Source organism: Panthera onca, chromosome C2 (assembly GCF_046562875.1).
Source record: "Panthera onca isolate mPanOnc1 chromosome C2, mPanOnc1 haplotype 2, whole genome shotgun sequence".
Classification (NCBI taxonomy): Eukaryota; Metazoa; Chordata; class Mammalia; order Carnivora; family Felidae; genus Panthera; species Panthera onca.
The window spans coordinates 73,242,123-73,256,122 of record NC_138347.1 but is presented as its reverse complement, the minus strand read 5'-3'; the positions used below and the strand labels follow the sequence as shown (position 1 = coordinate 73,256,122).

The window sequence follows — 14,000 nt, the reverse complement described above, 5'->3', positions numbered from 1 at the left end:
GGAGCCTGTTTCCGATTCTGTGTCTCCCTCTCTCTCTGCCCCTCCCCCGTTCATGCTCTGTCTCTCTCTGTCCCAAAAATAAATAAAAAAACGTTGAAAAAAAAAATTTAAAAAAAAAAAAAAAAAAAAAAAAAAAGAAAAGTCATGTGAGAACTGAGAGGGGGAAACAGCAAAACTGAAATTAATAAATGTCTAAAATATATAATTATTTAAACTATTCAACTGCAATCCAACTTAATTTTTTTATAAATTATATTTCATGTAGGATGAGGGTGCAACATAAAATTTGACAGAATGTGGCAAGTACCTAGCCTAGGAAACTCTTGCCTTTCTCCCAAGTCTGGGTTACATGTTCCATCTGTATGTTCCTATAACTCTTTCATCCTCTGCTATGTATAGAGACAGCTAGCTGTTTCCCAATAACCATTCTCTCTTTCTTTCTTAATACAACCCCCAAATTCTAGTAGGTCACATGATTATCTGGCATTAAATCTGTATCCCCCATCTTTCCTTGCAGCTAGTGTGACATTAGGATGTACACAGAAGTGACCTCTACAATTTCCAGGAGATATTCAGAAAAAGAGAGAATGCATCTTTCTTTCTCCTCTCCTCTTTCCCGTTAGCTAGAATGTAGGTATGGTGACTAAAGCTTGATCAGCCACTTTGAACCATGAGATAGGATTAAAAAATATAATAAGCCTGCATCCCTGCAAATCAAGCGACCACCATACCAGGACTCTGACTTGACATAGGAGAAATAATACTCCATGCTATTGAAGCTACCATTATTTTCAGGCTTCTAACACATGCAAACAAGCCTAGTCTCAATGTATATTCCCAGACAGGGCACTTAGTACAAAAAGTAATAATAGTCTGGTGACATGTTGGTTTCCTCCAATAGATTAAGTTCTACTTAAGTCTACGTAAGTCTACTTAGAGTTAGGGAACAGTATGGCAACTCATGGCATATGCTCTGCATACCATCCCAACACACATACACACACACACACACACGCACACACACACACACACACACACACACACACACAGAGTATTTACTTTTGGTCCATGAATGCAATTCTCGTTATGCTCTTACCTTTTCCTCATTTCCCTAAATTCTATTTTTCATCCTTAACCCCCTGTCCTCAAAAGGTAATACGAACCTATGGGGGGGGGGGGGGGTGGGAATCACCCAAAAATTGGTACTAATGAATCCAGAAAGCTCACCAATCAGCAAAAAAGAATGTCCCAGAACAAATTAATATAAAGTTCTGCTAAGTTATCAAAAATAATTTGAATACAATGAAATTTCTCTATAATACTGTTATACATATATACAATTCACACGTGTGTATGTATAAAATGAAAAAGTTCCCAAGAGTTCCTTAATCTTAAGATTCTAAAAATTGTATTATTCAAAATAGCAAAATATACATTTTTTGCAAAATAAAAAAGGAGCCCTAACTTCAAATGAAAAATCAGTAGGATTTTTTAATTATCCAAATGTAAGATATGAAAAATAAACTGAGCCACATATACTATGAAACACTTTGTTTTTATTTTTTTTTTATTTTTTTTTTTATTTTTTTATTTTTTAATATATGAAATTTACTGTCAAATTGGTTTCCATACAACACCCAGTGCTCATCCCAAAAGGTGCCCTCCTCAATACCCATCACCCACCCTGCCCTCCCTCCCACCCTGCCCTCCCTCCCACCCCCCATCAACCCTCAGTTTGTTCTCAGTTTTTAACAGTCTCTAATGCTTTGGCTCTCTCCCACTCTAACCTCTTTTTTTTTTTTTTTTTTCCTTCCCCTCCCCCATGGGTTTCTGTTATGTTTCTCAGGATCCACGAAACACTTTGTTTTTAAATTTTCTTTTCAACACCCTCATATACTATCTGTAACACTTTTTAAAAAATTTTTTATGTTTCTTTTTTTTTGAGAGAAAGAGAGAGAGAGAGCAAGGGAGGGACAGAGGGAGAGAGAGGGAGAGAAAAATCCCAAGCAGGTTCCACATTATCAGTGCAGAGCCAAATGTGGGGTTCGAACCCACGAACCATGAGATGACCTGAGACGAAATCAAGAGTCAGATGCTTAACCACCTGAGCCACCCAGGTGCCCCAATAGCATAGTTTTAACTTTAATCTTATTTTTGGTTATACACATTTAACCCACACATAAATCATCTGTAGCATCAAACTTCTTTATTAAATAAATGTCATATTTCCCAAAATGCTAAATTTCTTTAAAAGTACAGATCTCAGAGCAAAGGCATCAAAAGAAAAGAAAAAAGAAAAACAAAAGTGGGACTTTATCAAACCAAAAAACTTCTGCAAAGGAAACTATCAACAAAATGAAAAGACAACCTACTGAATGGCAAAATATATTTGCAAATCATATATCTGATATAAATGCCCAAGATATATAAAGAATCCATACAACGCAGTAGCAAAAAGACAAACACTCTGATTTAAAAATGGGCAGAGGATCTGAGGGGACATTTCTCCAAAGGAGCATACAGATGGCCAAAAGGTATATGAAAGGGTGCTCAACATCACTAACCATCACGAAAATGCCAATCAAAACCACAATAAGATAGTACCTCATGCCTGTCAAAATGGCTGTCATCAAAAAGACAAGAAATAAAAAGTGTCGATAAGGATGAAGAGAAAAGTGCACTGCTGGTGGGAATATAAACTGGTGTCGTCACTATGGAAAACAGTATGGAGGTTCCTCAAAAAATTAAAAGCAGAACTACCATATGCAGAAGAAGCAATGTCTCTTCTGGATATGTACCCAAAGTAAACAAAGACACTAATTTGAAAAAATATCTGCATCACTACGTTCGCCACAGCATTATTTACAATAGCCAAGACATGGAAACCCCCTAAGTGTCCATCAATAGAAGAATAAGGGAAATGTGGTGTATATATATACACAAGGGAATACTATTCAGCCATTTTTTAAAAAAAAGGAAATTTTGCCATTTGCAACAACACAGATGGACCTTGAGGGCATTATGCTAAGTGAAGTAAGTCAACAGAAAAAGATAAATACCATATGATCCTACTTATATATGAATCTTAAAAAAAAAAAAAAAAAAAACCTCACAAGATACAACAGACTGGCAGAGGTTGGGGAGGGGGCCGAGTAGACAAAATGGGTGAATGGGGTCAAAAGGTACTCCTGGAAATGTAATGTACAGCATGGTGACTATAGTTAACACTACTGTATTGTATGTTGAAAGTTGCTTAAGAGTAATCTAAAAGTTCTGATCAAAAAAAAATTGTAACTAACTGGAGTTATTTGACTTTTGAGATGGTCATTTGACCTATATTTATATGTATATGTATACATACACACACACACACACACACACACACACACACCTCAAATTATTTTATATAGCTGAAACTAATGCAATATTGTATGTCAATTATATCTCAATTAAAAAAAAAATACACAGATATCAGGGGTGCCTGGGTGGCTCAGTCAGTTGAGCGTCCAACTTCGGCACAGATCATGATCTTATTCTTCCTGAGCTTGAGACCCAGGTCAGGTTTGCTGCCGTCAGTGCAGAGCCTGCTTTGGATCCTCTGTCTTCCTCTCTCTGCCCCTCCCCAACTCTCGTGTACACACGCGCTGTCTCTCTCTCTCTCAAAAATAATAAACATTTTTTAAAAATACAAGTATCAATGTATAATACAGAATCAAGCAATACAGTACAATATTACCTGTGCACCAAGATCCTTCATGTAGGGCCCAAGTTCACTGAATAGATCATATCCTTGATGGAAGAAGGCCAAATGGGCATACATAAAAGATAACATCTAATAAAAGAAAAAAAAGATTAGCATCTTAAAATCAATTCTTAGATAAATACTCTGAATTTTTTTAAAAATCTTGATCTTATCTAATGTTTAAAAATTATTCCTTTAGAGCCCAAAATATCAAACCTATTTAAAATTGAAATTGGGTCATTTTTCTTAAGAGTATTTCAGAAATATATGTGAAGTGAGAATAAATTTTATTTAAAAGAAATCTCCAAGTGGTTTAAAAATTTAACAATGCCCCAAATTTTAGTTGTTTAGATTATATCCAGACGATCAAGATTCATATAGTAATAATTTAAAGAATCAAGTATTCAATACTTTCACCATCTTCCCAGGTGCATTATAAACTATCTATGTGCCTTTCAACCAAATTCACTGGAAAACTTTAAATTGCAAATAAAACATTAAAAGATTAGAATGGGAAATATGAAGCTCTCAAAATAAAACAATCACACTTTATAACCTGCTAGGATCACTAAGCACAACCCAAAGCAGGGAATGCTAATTTTTTTCTCAAGATACTTAAAGGAGTCAACAGACTTTGCCAATATGGAGGTTTCTGAATATTCATTCCCAATATACAAATATGATGCTAATGGGTTAAGATTTTTTCCAGGTTTTCCTATATTTTACCTATTTGTGAAAGAAAAATCGGCTTTATTTTTATTTATTGTTTTTATATGGGAAGAAATTTAATTCAATCACAATACTGAAAGAATCCTTCAAGCATCCCTCTATGTTAGCAAGATGAGGCATCTATTTAATTTTCTGAAACCTAAAATAGGTCATAAGGTCTTTAACATTCAAGAATGCTTCAAAAGAATTTTTTTTAAGAGAAAAGTCAATTAAATAAAACAAACACAAAAGGACAAAGCTCAATAAAAGATTATTCTGGAATTAGGTAACAGTAGTTGTGCAACTTTATGAATATAATAAAAAACAATTATATAAAAAAGAGGGTGAAAGATTAATAGCTACAACTACATAAAACATGCCTACACAGCAAAACACATAAGCCTATTGAAAGGTTAGTGATAAGACTAGAAAAATACAATGGCAAAGGGTAAATAGTCTTAAAATATAAGACATGTTACAAATCAGTATGAAAAAGATGAACACTCCAACAACCACAACAACAACAACAAAAGAGAAAACATAAGAGGCCAAAAAATATGCAGAAAAAAATTCAAACTCATACACATTTAATACAAACTCATTTGTAGTAAAGAAATGCAAAACTGAACAATGACATGACATTTTCTATCTACCAAATTATAGGTAGAGTGGAAGAAACTAATACCCAGTGTTAGTAATATAGTTCACTTTCACACACTACTAGTGGAAATGTTGTGTAAGTCTTAAAATTTAACATTATTTTTTAAAAGTTTTAATAAATGCTTAAACCCTTTAACTCTTAGCCAAATCTCTTGTCATAATATATCCTAAGGAAATTATGATAATAAGTCATATTGTTTATCAGAATGACCACTAGAATATTTTTAAAGTCAAAAACACGGAAATTACTTTAAAATCCATTAATGGATAAAATTAATTTATGGCATATTCAAGATCAGCAAACTATGACCTGCAAACTATATCCAGCCCCATCATATGTTCTTGGATGGCCTATGAGCTAATGTGGTATTTACATTTATCAATGGTTGAAAGAAAATGAAAAGATGGTATGAAATTCACTACAGGCGAAAATTGTATGAAATTCAAATTTCCATGTCTATAAGAAAAATGTTTTATTAAAACACAGCCATTCTATTCATTTACATATTATCTATGGCTGCTTTGTCTCTCTCTCTCTCTCTCTCTCTCTCTCTCTATTTCAGAGAGCACACCGCAGGGGAGAGGGTTGGGGGGGGTGGGGAGAGGGTTTGGGGGGGGGGGAGAGAGAGAGAGAGAGAGAGAGAGAGAGAGAGAGAATCTTAAGCAGACTCCACACTCAGCATGGAGGGCTCGATCCCAAGACCCTGGGATCATGACCTGAGCCAAAACCAAGAGTCAAACACTCAACTGACTGAGCCACCCTGGCGCCCTTATGGTTACTTTCTCATTACAGCATACAGTTAAGTAATTACAACACAGACCACATGGCCCACAAGACCTAACATAGTCACTACCTGGCCCTTCACAAAAAAAGGTTGCCTACCCCTAATATATCCACATGGTAGAATTCTATTTCGCCACAAAAGTCATCGTTAAATAAAAAATATTTAATGACACCTGATGACTTTAGTGTTACTATTGAGAAAAGAAAGTTACAAAACATATGTAGCAATGATTCTTATTTTGTTTAAAAAAAATTAAAAGCCATTTTGGGGGCGCCTAGGTGGCTCAGCCAGTTGAGCATCCGACTTCAGCTCAGGTCATGGTCTCACAGTTCGTGAGTTCAAGCCCCGCATCAGGTTCTGTGTTAACAGCTCAGAGCCTGGAATCTGCTTCAGATTCTGTATATCTCTCTCTCTCCCACTCCCCTGCTCATGCTCTGCCTCTCTCTGTCTCTCAAAAATAAGTAAATGTTGGGGTGCCTGGGTGGCTCAGTCGGTTAAGCGGCCAACTTCAGCTCAGGTCATGATCTCACGGTCCGTGAGTTTGAGCCCTGCGTCAGGCTCTGTGCTGACAGCTCAGAGCCTGGAGCCTGTTTTGGATTCTGTGTCTCCCTCTCTCTGCCCCTCCCCCGTTCATGCTCTGTCTCTCTCTGTCTCAAAAATAAATAAACATTAAAAAAAAAATTTTTAAAAATAAGTAAATGTTTAAAAAAAATTTTTTTTAATTAAAAGCCATTTTAGAATACACATATACACATTCACATACATACATGCACACAGAAAGAGAGGAAAAAAGATACAGAGATATGCCAAGATAATAACAGTGGTTCTCCCTTGGTAGTAAGATTTATAAGGATTTTAATTCTTTTCTTCATACATTTCAGTTTTCAATTTTCTACAATTAACATACATTACTCTCAGTCTGGGAAAGGAAGTGGAAGTAAAGAGCAAGTACAATGTACTTACCTGTAAGCACTATCATAAATATAGAATTTAGGAAAAAGCTTGGTGGGGACAAGGATCAAAGCAATTTAAGTATACCCTTTCAGGGGAAAAGAAAAATAAAACACTTCAGTGAACAAAGAGAGGAAAAATTATTTCTAAGATTCTCGAAATATGAAAAAGTTCAATGCCATACCACTACCACCCCCTGCCCACTTCCTTGATAACTTTAAGACCAAAAATGGTCACATAAAAAAAAAAAAAAATCACTTTCTCTATGGGTATAGTGGCTCAGGGAAAAAAAATTATTCTCAAATTTCATCCCATTTATTTTCCAACTGCACTCCAAAGAACAAACCAAAAGGCTGATACATCATCAATAATCCTAAGGAAAAATTCTCTAAATGATACTATTTATGCATGCCCTGAATCTGAAATATTTAAACATCTACACTAAGGAGCTCGCAGTGTGTTAATAGAGGAGATACACATAAATAACTATAACGTGAAGGAGACAAAAAAGTGGTTAAGTGGCACATGAGAAATACAAAAAGATCTGTAAAGATTAATTATGAACCTGGAATAAATACATTTACATATATATACACACAAACATATGATGCTGCTTAAATGCTTACATATGTGCATTCAGATCATACCAAAATATTTAAAATGTCATTTCAATAAATATCTTACTGATTTTAGGATTTCTGATCTTCGTTTTGATTGAAGGACATTAATCTGAGGGAAAATACAGTTGGTTAATCACCCAGTTTTTACTTTAAAAACTAATCTACAGTGCAATATTGTAAAATTTGCTTATTCTGAAGTTTAATACTTTTCCAGAAAAGTAAATAAAAACAAAGTTCAAGGTTTTTACCCTTTGACCTGCGTTTTGCAAAAACAGTTAAGACAAACATACCAATGAAACTGTCATCCATTGCAGTTCAAAGAAAAACTGGTCATGCTTAAGTCATAAATACTGTAATGATAAAACTGTCACTTTGATAGACCTTTGAATTGCTCAGAATTCCATCTTTTCCCCGTCCTCCTCATCTAACTGTCCATCCCGACCCTTCAACGTGTATCTGTAATACAAATCCTCACTACTTTTACCACCACTACCAACATCATCCTATCTTTTCTAGACTGTTGCAATGGCCTATGAACTAGTCTCTCTATACTTGACTCTTTACAATCCATTCTCCACACAGCAAGCAGAGTGATCTTTTCAAAATATAAATAAGATTATGCTATGTCCAACTTAAAACCTTCCAACTTCCTTCTATCACCTAAGTGGCCCTTTGTGATGACTGCCTCTCTAACCTAGCTTTCTACTACTTTCCCCTTTCTGTGCTCCAACTACAATCCAAAACTACTTCCATCTCAACACCTTCAAACTAGCTGTTCTGTCTTCATGTCATGATCTTCTGCCCAGACACAAGGATACCTCTTACTAATCAGGCCCCAGCTTAAATACTATCTCCTCAAAAACGTCCAAGGTAGGCCCTATATACTAGAGTTGGTATACTCTCTAGTATATCAACCTATTTATTTTCTTCACAGCATTCGTAACTACCTTATATTTTCTTATTTACCTATGTCTTACTCCCAGCTGCATTCCCCAAGTAGTACGTAGTGAGGACTCAATAAATATTTGTTAAATAAATTAATGGACCTTAAATATTTTAAGTAGACTAAACTTACTAAAAGACCAGTAAATTATGAAAGTTACCTTTGTAGTATCTCTCCCAACTCTAGAAAATTCTTAACAAGTATTTTATTTTTATCTGTTACATATCAGCTTAATGAAATTAAATGTTTATACAAAAAAAGAATCATTCATTTTTTGCTATTATTGTCAAAAGATTTACAGAATATCTTCCTTTTTAATATGTTCTTCTGCCTGTTGTCTTACAAGATAATTTTAAAGCACTGATCGCAAAACAAAACCACACCAAGAAAAATCCAAATAACTACACTTAACTAACCACTAATTTCCTTTGTATGTGTTTCAAGGCCCATTCAGTTTTGAGAACTAAAATATTAACTTTCAAATGCTCTAAATAAAAGCAGGGGCTGCAGATAACCTATTATTCAAACTTTGAAAAATACCAAACAAAAGTGCCTCTCTTCTATGTATTTTTTTCTGTTTGGCAACAAAAAACAGCATTTACTTGAAAAAAAAGTAAAATCATGTATTTAAGGAAGCTAAAGCATGACAAACTTTATAAATTTGGATATTTATTACTTACTATGCCCTAAAATCGCCACTTAGGCCATATAATGAAATGACACAACAGTTCTCATAAGAAAAATCAAATAATGCAATAGCTATAGAGGAAGCAGGGGTCCTAATGTCAAACTATTTGGATGAACACCACAGAAAATGGAAAATTTATTTTCCAACCACTGGACTAGAGGGAAGGAACACAACCTAGGAATAAAAGACACAGAAATAAATAATTACAATAAATGCAAGTAAGTGCTCTAACAGCAATGTGCATGACAATATTATGGCAGCACAGTGGAAGCAGAGGCAAGAATGATTCATTTTGCCTGGAGAGGTTTGAGTAACTGACCACAGAACAGAGAATAAACTAGTAATGGAGCAGGTAAAAGCAATGCAAGCAAGACCAGTTTTATGAGAACATCTTAATAGTCTAGATAAGAAATAATAAAGTGCTACAGCAAGGGTCAGAAAGAACAGACTTAAGAGATTCACAGAACTTTATAAGGCAGTTTTGGCTGTTAGGTATAGCAGCTGAGAATGAGAATATCTGGTGTAACAACTCTCCACAGGAACTTCTAGGATTGAGCAAAAGGGTGTCGCCATTCAAGTTAAGTAAGGGCAAAAAGACGCCATCTGGAAGAAGACAGTTTTCAGTTGTGAATACAAAAAGAAAGAGGGGCGTCGGAGAAAAATAAATTTTGTCATCTGTACTTAGTGGTAATTCAAGCAAAGAGCATGAGATTATCAGGAAAATCAAAAGGTCAGAAAAGAACAGAACCAAAGATGTAAACCTGAAAAAGAGGTTGAAAAGGTAGGCAAAGGAGAGAAGCTCAACACGGAAACTGAAAAGCAACAGAAGCTGGGAAGATGACCTAAAGTTATTTGAAATAAATTAAGACAAAAGTGTATTTCAAGAAAGAGTGTGGTCTACCATTTCAGTGAAACGCGAGAGGCAAGTTGGTTAAAAATTAAATTCTATCTAATGAGTAAGACCTTAGCGTAAGCCATTTCAGTGGAATCGGATAGGAAGACAGTATTCGTATTACTGCAGAAGTGGGGTGAATGTGAGGTAGGTAATGGGAAATAGGAAATTACAGACCATGCCATTCTAGAGACTTTCATTAATAAACGAATTCACTTCATTTTTTAAAATGTAACTTCCCACTTACTGAATAGAAAATTTTTAAAAATCTTAGTCTTTTTCTACTGTTTTGCAAAGTTATCTAAGGAGGGTTTTTTTAATGTTTTATTTTTGAAAGAGTGTAAGTGCAAGGGGGGGAAGAGGAGGGGTAGAGAGAAAGAGGGACAGATGATCTAAAGCGGGCTCCGTGCTGACATCAGAAAGCTGAATGTAAGGCTTGAAACCACGAATGGAGACATCATGACCTGAGCTGAAGTCGGACACTCAACTGACCGGGCCACCTAGGCACCCCATCTAAGTAGTTTTTAAGCACTAATTTGTATATGGTTACTTATGTATTTTTTTTAAAGAAATGCCCTGTGATCACTATTAAGTCAACAATCTCTGAGGACTCTATTGCTGTTTTGTAAAAGGAGATTTAGAAAAACTAATCCCCTAAGCTTTAGAGCTTTCAACTCATGATACATAGGAAAATATCAAGTACATGTGAAACAATGTATGTGTGCCTTCACTTTTCACATCTCTTGAATCCCTTTGGAGACCTATCAAATCCAAATAGATTTCAATTATACATAGGACCAGAAGATCACCAGGCAACTTACCAAACACTGATCTCTAGTTTTAAAAAACACCACATTTTTGGGGCGCCTGGGTGGCTCAGTCGGTTGAGCATCTGACTTCGGCTCGGGTCATGATCTCACAGCTCGTGAGTCCGAGCCCCGCATAGGGCTTTGTGCTGACAGCTCGGAGCCTGGAACCTGTTTCAGATTCTGTCTCCCTCTCTCTCTGCCCCTAACCCACTCACATTCTGTCTCTGTCTCTCTCAAAAATAAATAACCATTAAAAAAAAATTTTAAACACCATATTTTTTCTCATATTTACATTATGGTAAATATGAGAACAGTGTTTCTAGAAATATTTTTCATTTGGCAACATAGTAAGCCTTAGTACTTCTAGGAATCTACTCTAAAGAAACAATCAGAAATGTGGCAAAAGATTTATATACAAAGATGTTATTATTATTTATAATTATTGAAAGCTACATTTTCACTATTTCCAGTAAAAACTGGCAACACTATATCTGATAATCAGATACTAACTAAATTGACACAGTAATTCCACAGAATAAAACATAGCAATTAAAAATGCTTTTTAGAACATTTAAAAATGAGAGAAGTATCATGTTAAGTGAAAAGGTGAAGAAATCCAAACCAAAGGTGTACACATGTACACACATAAATATATGCACAGAGATATACAGACAAGTGAAAAGTTTTCACAAAAGATCATGGTTTGATTTTAAACTCAAAGAAACATTATTAATTGTCCTTTCAATGCCATCATTCAAAAGTAAGGACGTGTTTAGTAAGCATTTTTTGAAAACACATAATAAATATACCTGAAGTACATAGTCGAGGGCTATATGTCGAAAACATTTTCTTGTTGCTGTCAAAATGTTTGTGGCTTCCTCAACTTCGTGCTGTTTGTTTCTTTGTACTTGAGCATTTTTTACTAATGCATTTTCTTTTTCTTCACTGACTTTTTCAAATTGCTTCTTGGCATCTTTGAATTTTCTAAGGTCTCTAAAAAATAAAAATAGTGAAATTTTCATAAATCCAATTATGGGTGGTCTACAAACCACACTTTAAGAAATATCATTCATTTCTTGTTGAGGGAAATTACTGGATCAAGGGCATGAATATATTCTTAAAACACACACTGATACAATCCTTTGTAAAACAACTGTGTACCCGTAAAGAGTAACAGTTTCCATTCAGTATTCCAAAAATCCAAAACCCTTGATTAATGATCTTAGATAAATACATGATATCCCTTCATTTTTTTCTACCAGAGAACTAGGCAAAATGACTTGAAGACAAACAATTTAAAAATGATAATAAAGTGTATGTGAAAAAGGCTTTAAACTCTTTGTTAAGAAGCCATAAATTTTCATGTATACATTCTATAAGGACATTCTGAACATTAGTCTATTATTTGCAAAGAATCTGCAAGACGTCACTAACAAAACAATAAATTCCAACCTACTAAATGGCAGTGCACTATGTTCATGAGATCTGCCACTATCTACAGCTTATAACATCTGCCATTTATCCTGAATACTATATCGTAACCAATGTTATCTGTAATTTTATATATTCTTGGTCAGGAATTAAAAGAGAAAAACTGATTAATGTGGGAAAGGAAAATGTTCCTATCTAGAAAATTTGGATGTCTTTTATTTCTAGTTTCATTTTATTTCACATATAGAATGGGATGAATGTGACATAAAAGGCTCACATGTGGCAAAACAACATGCACTTTCCTGACTCATTTTCATATATTCCATTATCTTCTCTCCAAAGAAAATACCATATTGAGACAAAGGAAAACTTAGTCTTAACTATAATAACTAATAGCATTTCAATCACTTTTGGGGTCTGCTTTGATTTTGAAAGGCCATTAAATTATTTCTTTTATTTTTTAATCTATAACAATCCTAGTTATGTATCCTGAATATAAATTTCATAATATAAATGATTCACTGAAAGGCATAAAGTCTGATTCCTTTACAGAGTAGCTCAGGAAAAAAATGCAATATATATTTCACAAAGCAAAAAAGCAAACAAAAACTCCAAAATTTTCAATAAATCATGGTCCATAAAATTCCTCTCAAAAGATACCAACTCCCAGATGTGATCATTCACTGGTTACTTTTCTTTTCACTGTAATTGACTTACTCTTTAACAAAGTTCTGAAGCTGTGCTTTAATTGATCTCTGAGTTTGGTCAAATAGGATCTAAAAGATAAAATGTAACATTAAACAATTAGAAAAGTAAACAAAAAAATAATTTTCACGTAGATTGGTAAGTAATACATCTTTCCACTATTACTCCAATTCTAATAACACCTATATTTCTTATTGAAGACCAACTAAAAAAGTAAGGATTTAAAAAAGAAACTGAAACCGATTTTTAAGCCAGTTTCATCTAAAAAATAAAATTATTTTTATTTACAGAGAAAATCACATCTGCATTAACATTTAAATACAATGTTCAAATAATAGAGTGATTTATTTCCTTGATTTTAATTCAAGCTTTGACAAATAACCTAAAAAGTAATATGAAGTCTACTTCATTTACTACAGGAATTTCTTACTTTAACATATCAAAACATACTAAGTAAAAACAACTCCAGAACTGCTTCATATCATCTTAGTTAGAGGTTATTCAACAGGGAAAATGTAGGGATTTCAATGTTTTACATTCTTTTTTTTTTTTTTTTTTTTTTAATTTTTTTTTTTCAACTTTTTTATTTATTTTTGGGACAGAGAGAGACAGAGCATGAACGGGGGAGGGGCAGAGAGAGAGGGAGACACAGAATCGGAAACAGGCTCCAGGCTCCGAGCCATCAGCCCAGAGCCTGACGCGGGGCTCGAACTCACGGACCGCGAGATCGTGACCTGGCTGAAGTCGGACGCTTAACCGACTGCGCCACCCAGGCGCCCCACAATGTTTTACATTCTTAATTCAAGTAAACATTATATGGCCCTTTGGGTTCAATGATTGCTAAGATTAGAGACAAGAATAAAATTTTACTCCTCGTGACAATATTTTGCCCCATTTAAATGATACCACATATTAAACTCTAGTAGCTCCATGTGTGGGCAATTTCACTGGGCTTGTCATGGAAACTCCAAATACTTCTATAATTAACAGATACATTTCATTCAATAATTAACAGATACACTTCATTCAGAGTTGGAAACAGATGTCAGATGAACAGACACAAAAA

General features: G+C 34.5%; 1 protein-coding gene across 6 annotated transcripts in view; it reads right to left on the bottom strand.

The window, feature by feature from the left end:
- The window catches only part of ACAP2 (ArfGAP with coiled-coil, ankyrin repeat and PH domains 2), a 155,228-nt gene that overhangs the window by 50,056 nt on the left and 91,172 nt on the right, over positions 1-14,000 (bottom strand). For all 6 annotated transcript variants that reach the window (XM_078453105.2, XM_078453103.2, XM_078453104.2 and 3 more), the window contains 4 exons: positions 12,947-13,005; positions 11,608-11,791; positions 7,531-7,575; positions 3,737-3,832 (listed from right to left, as the gene is read on the bottom strand). In XM_078453105.2, coding sequence (XP_078309231.1) covers positions 3,737-3,832; positions 7,531-7,575; positions 11,608-11,791; positions 12,947-13,005 — 384 coding nt within the window. The remainder of the gene's footprint in view (positions 1-3,736; positions 3,833-7,530; positions 7,576-11,607; positions 11,792-12,946; positions 13,006-14,000) is intronic.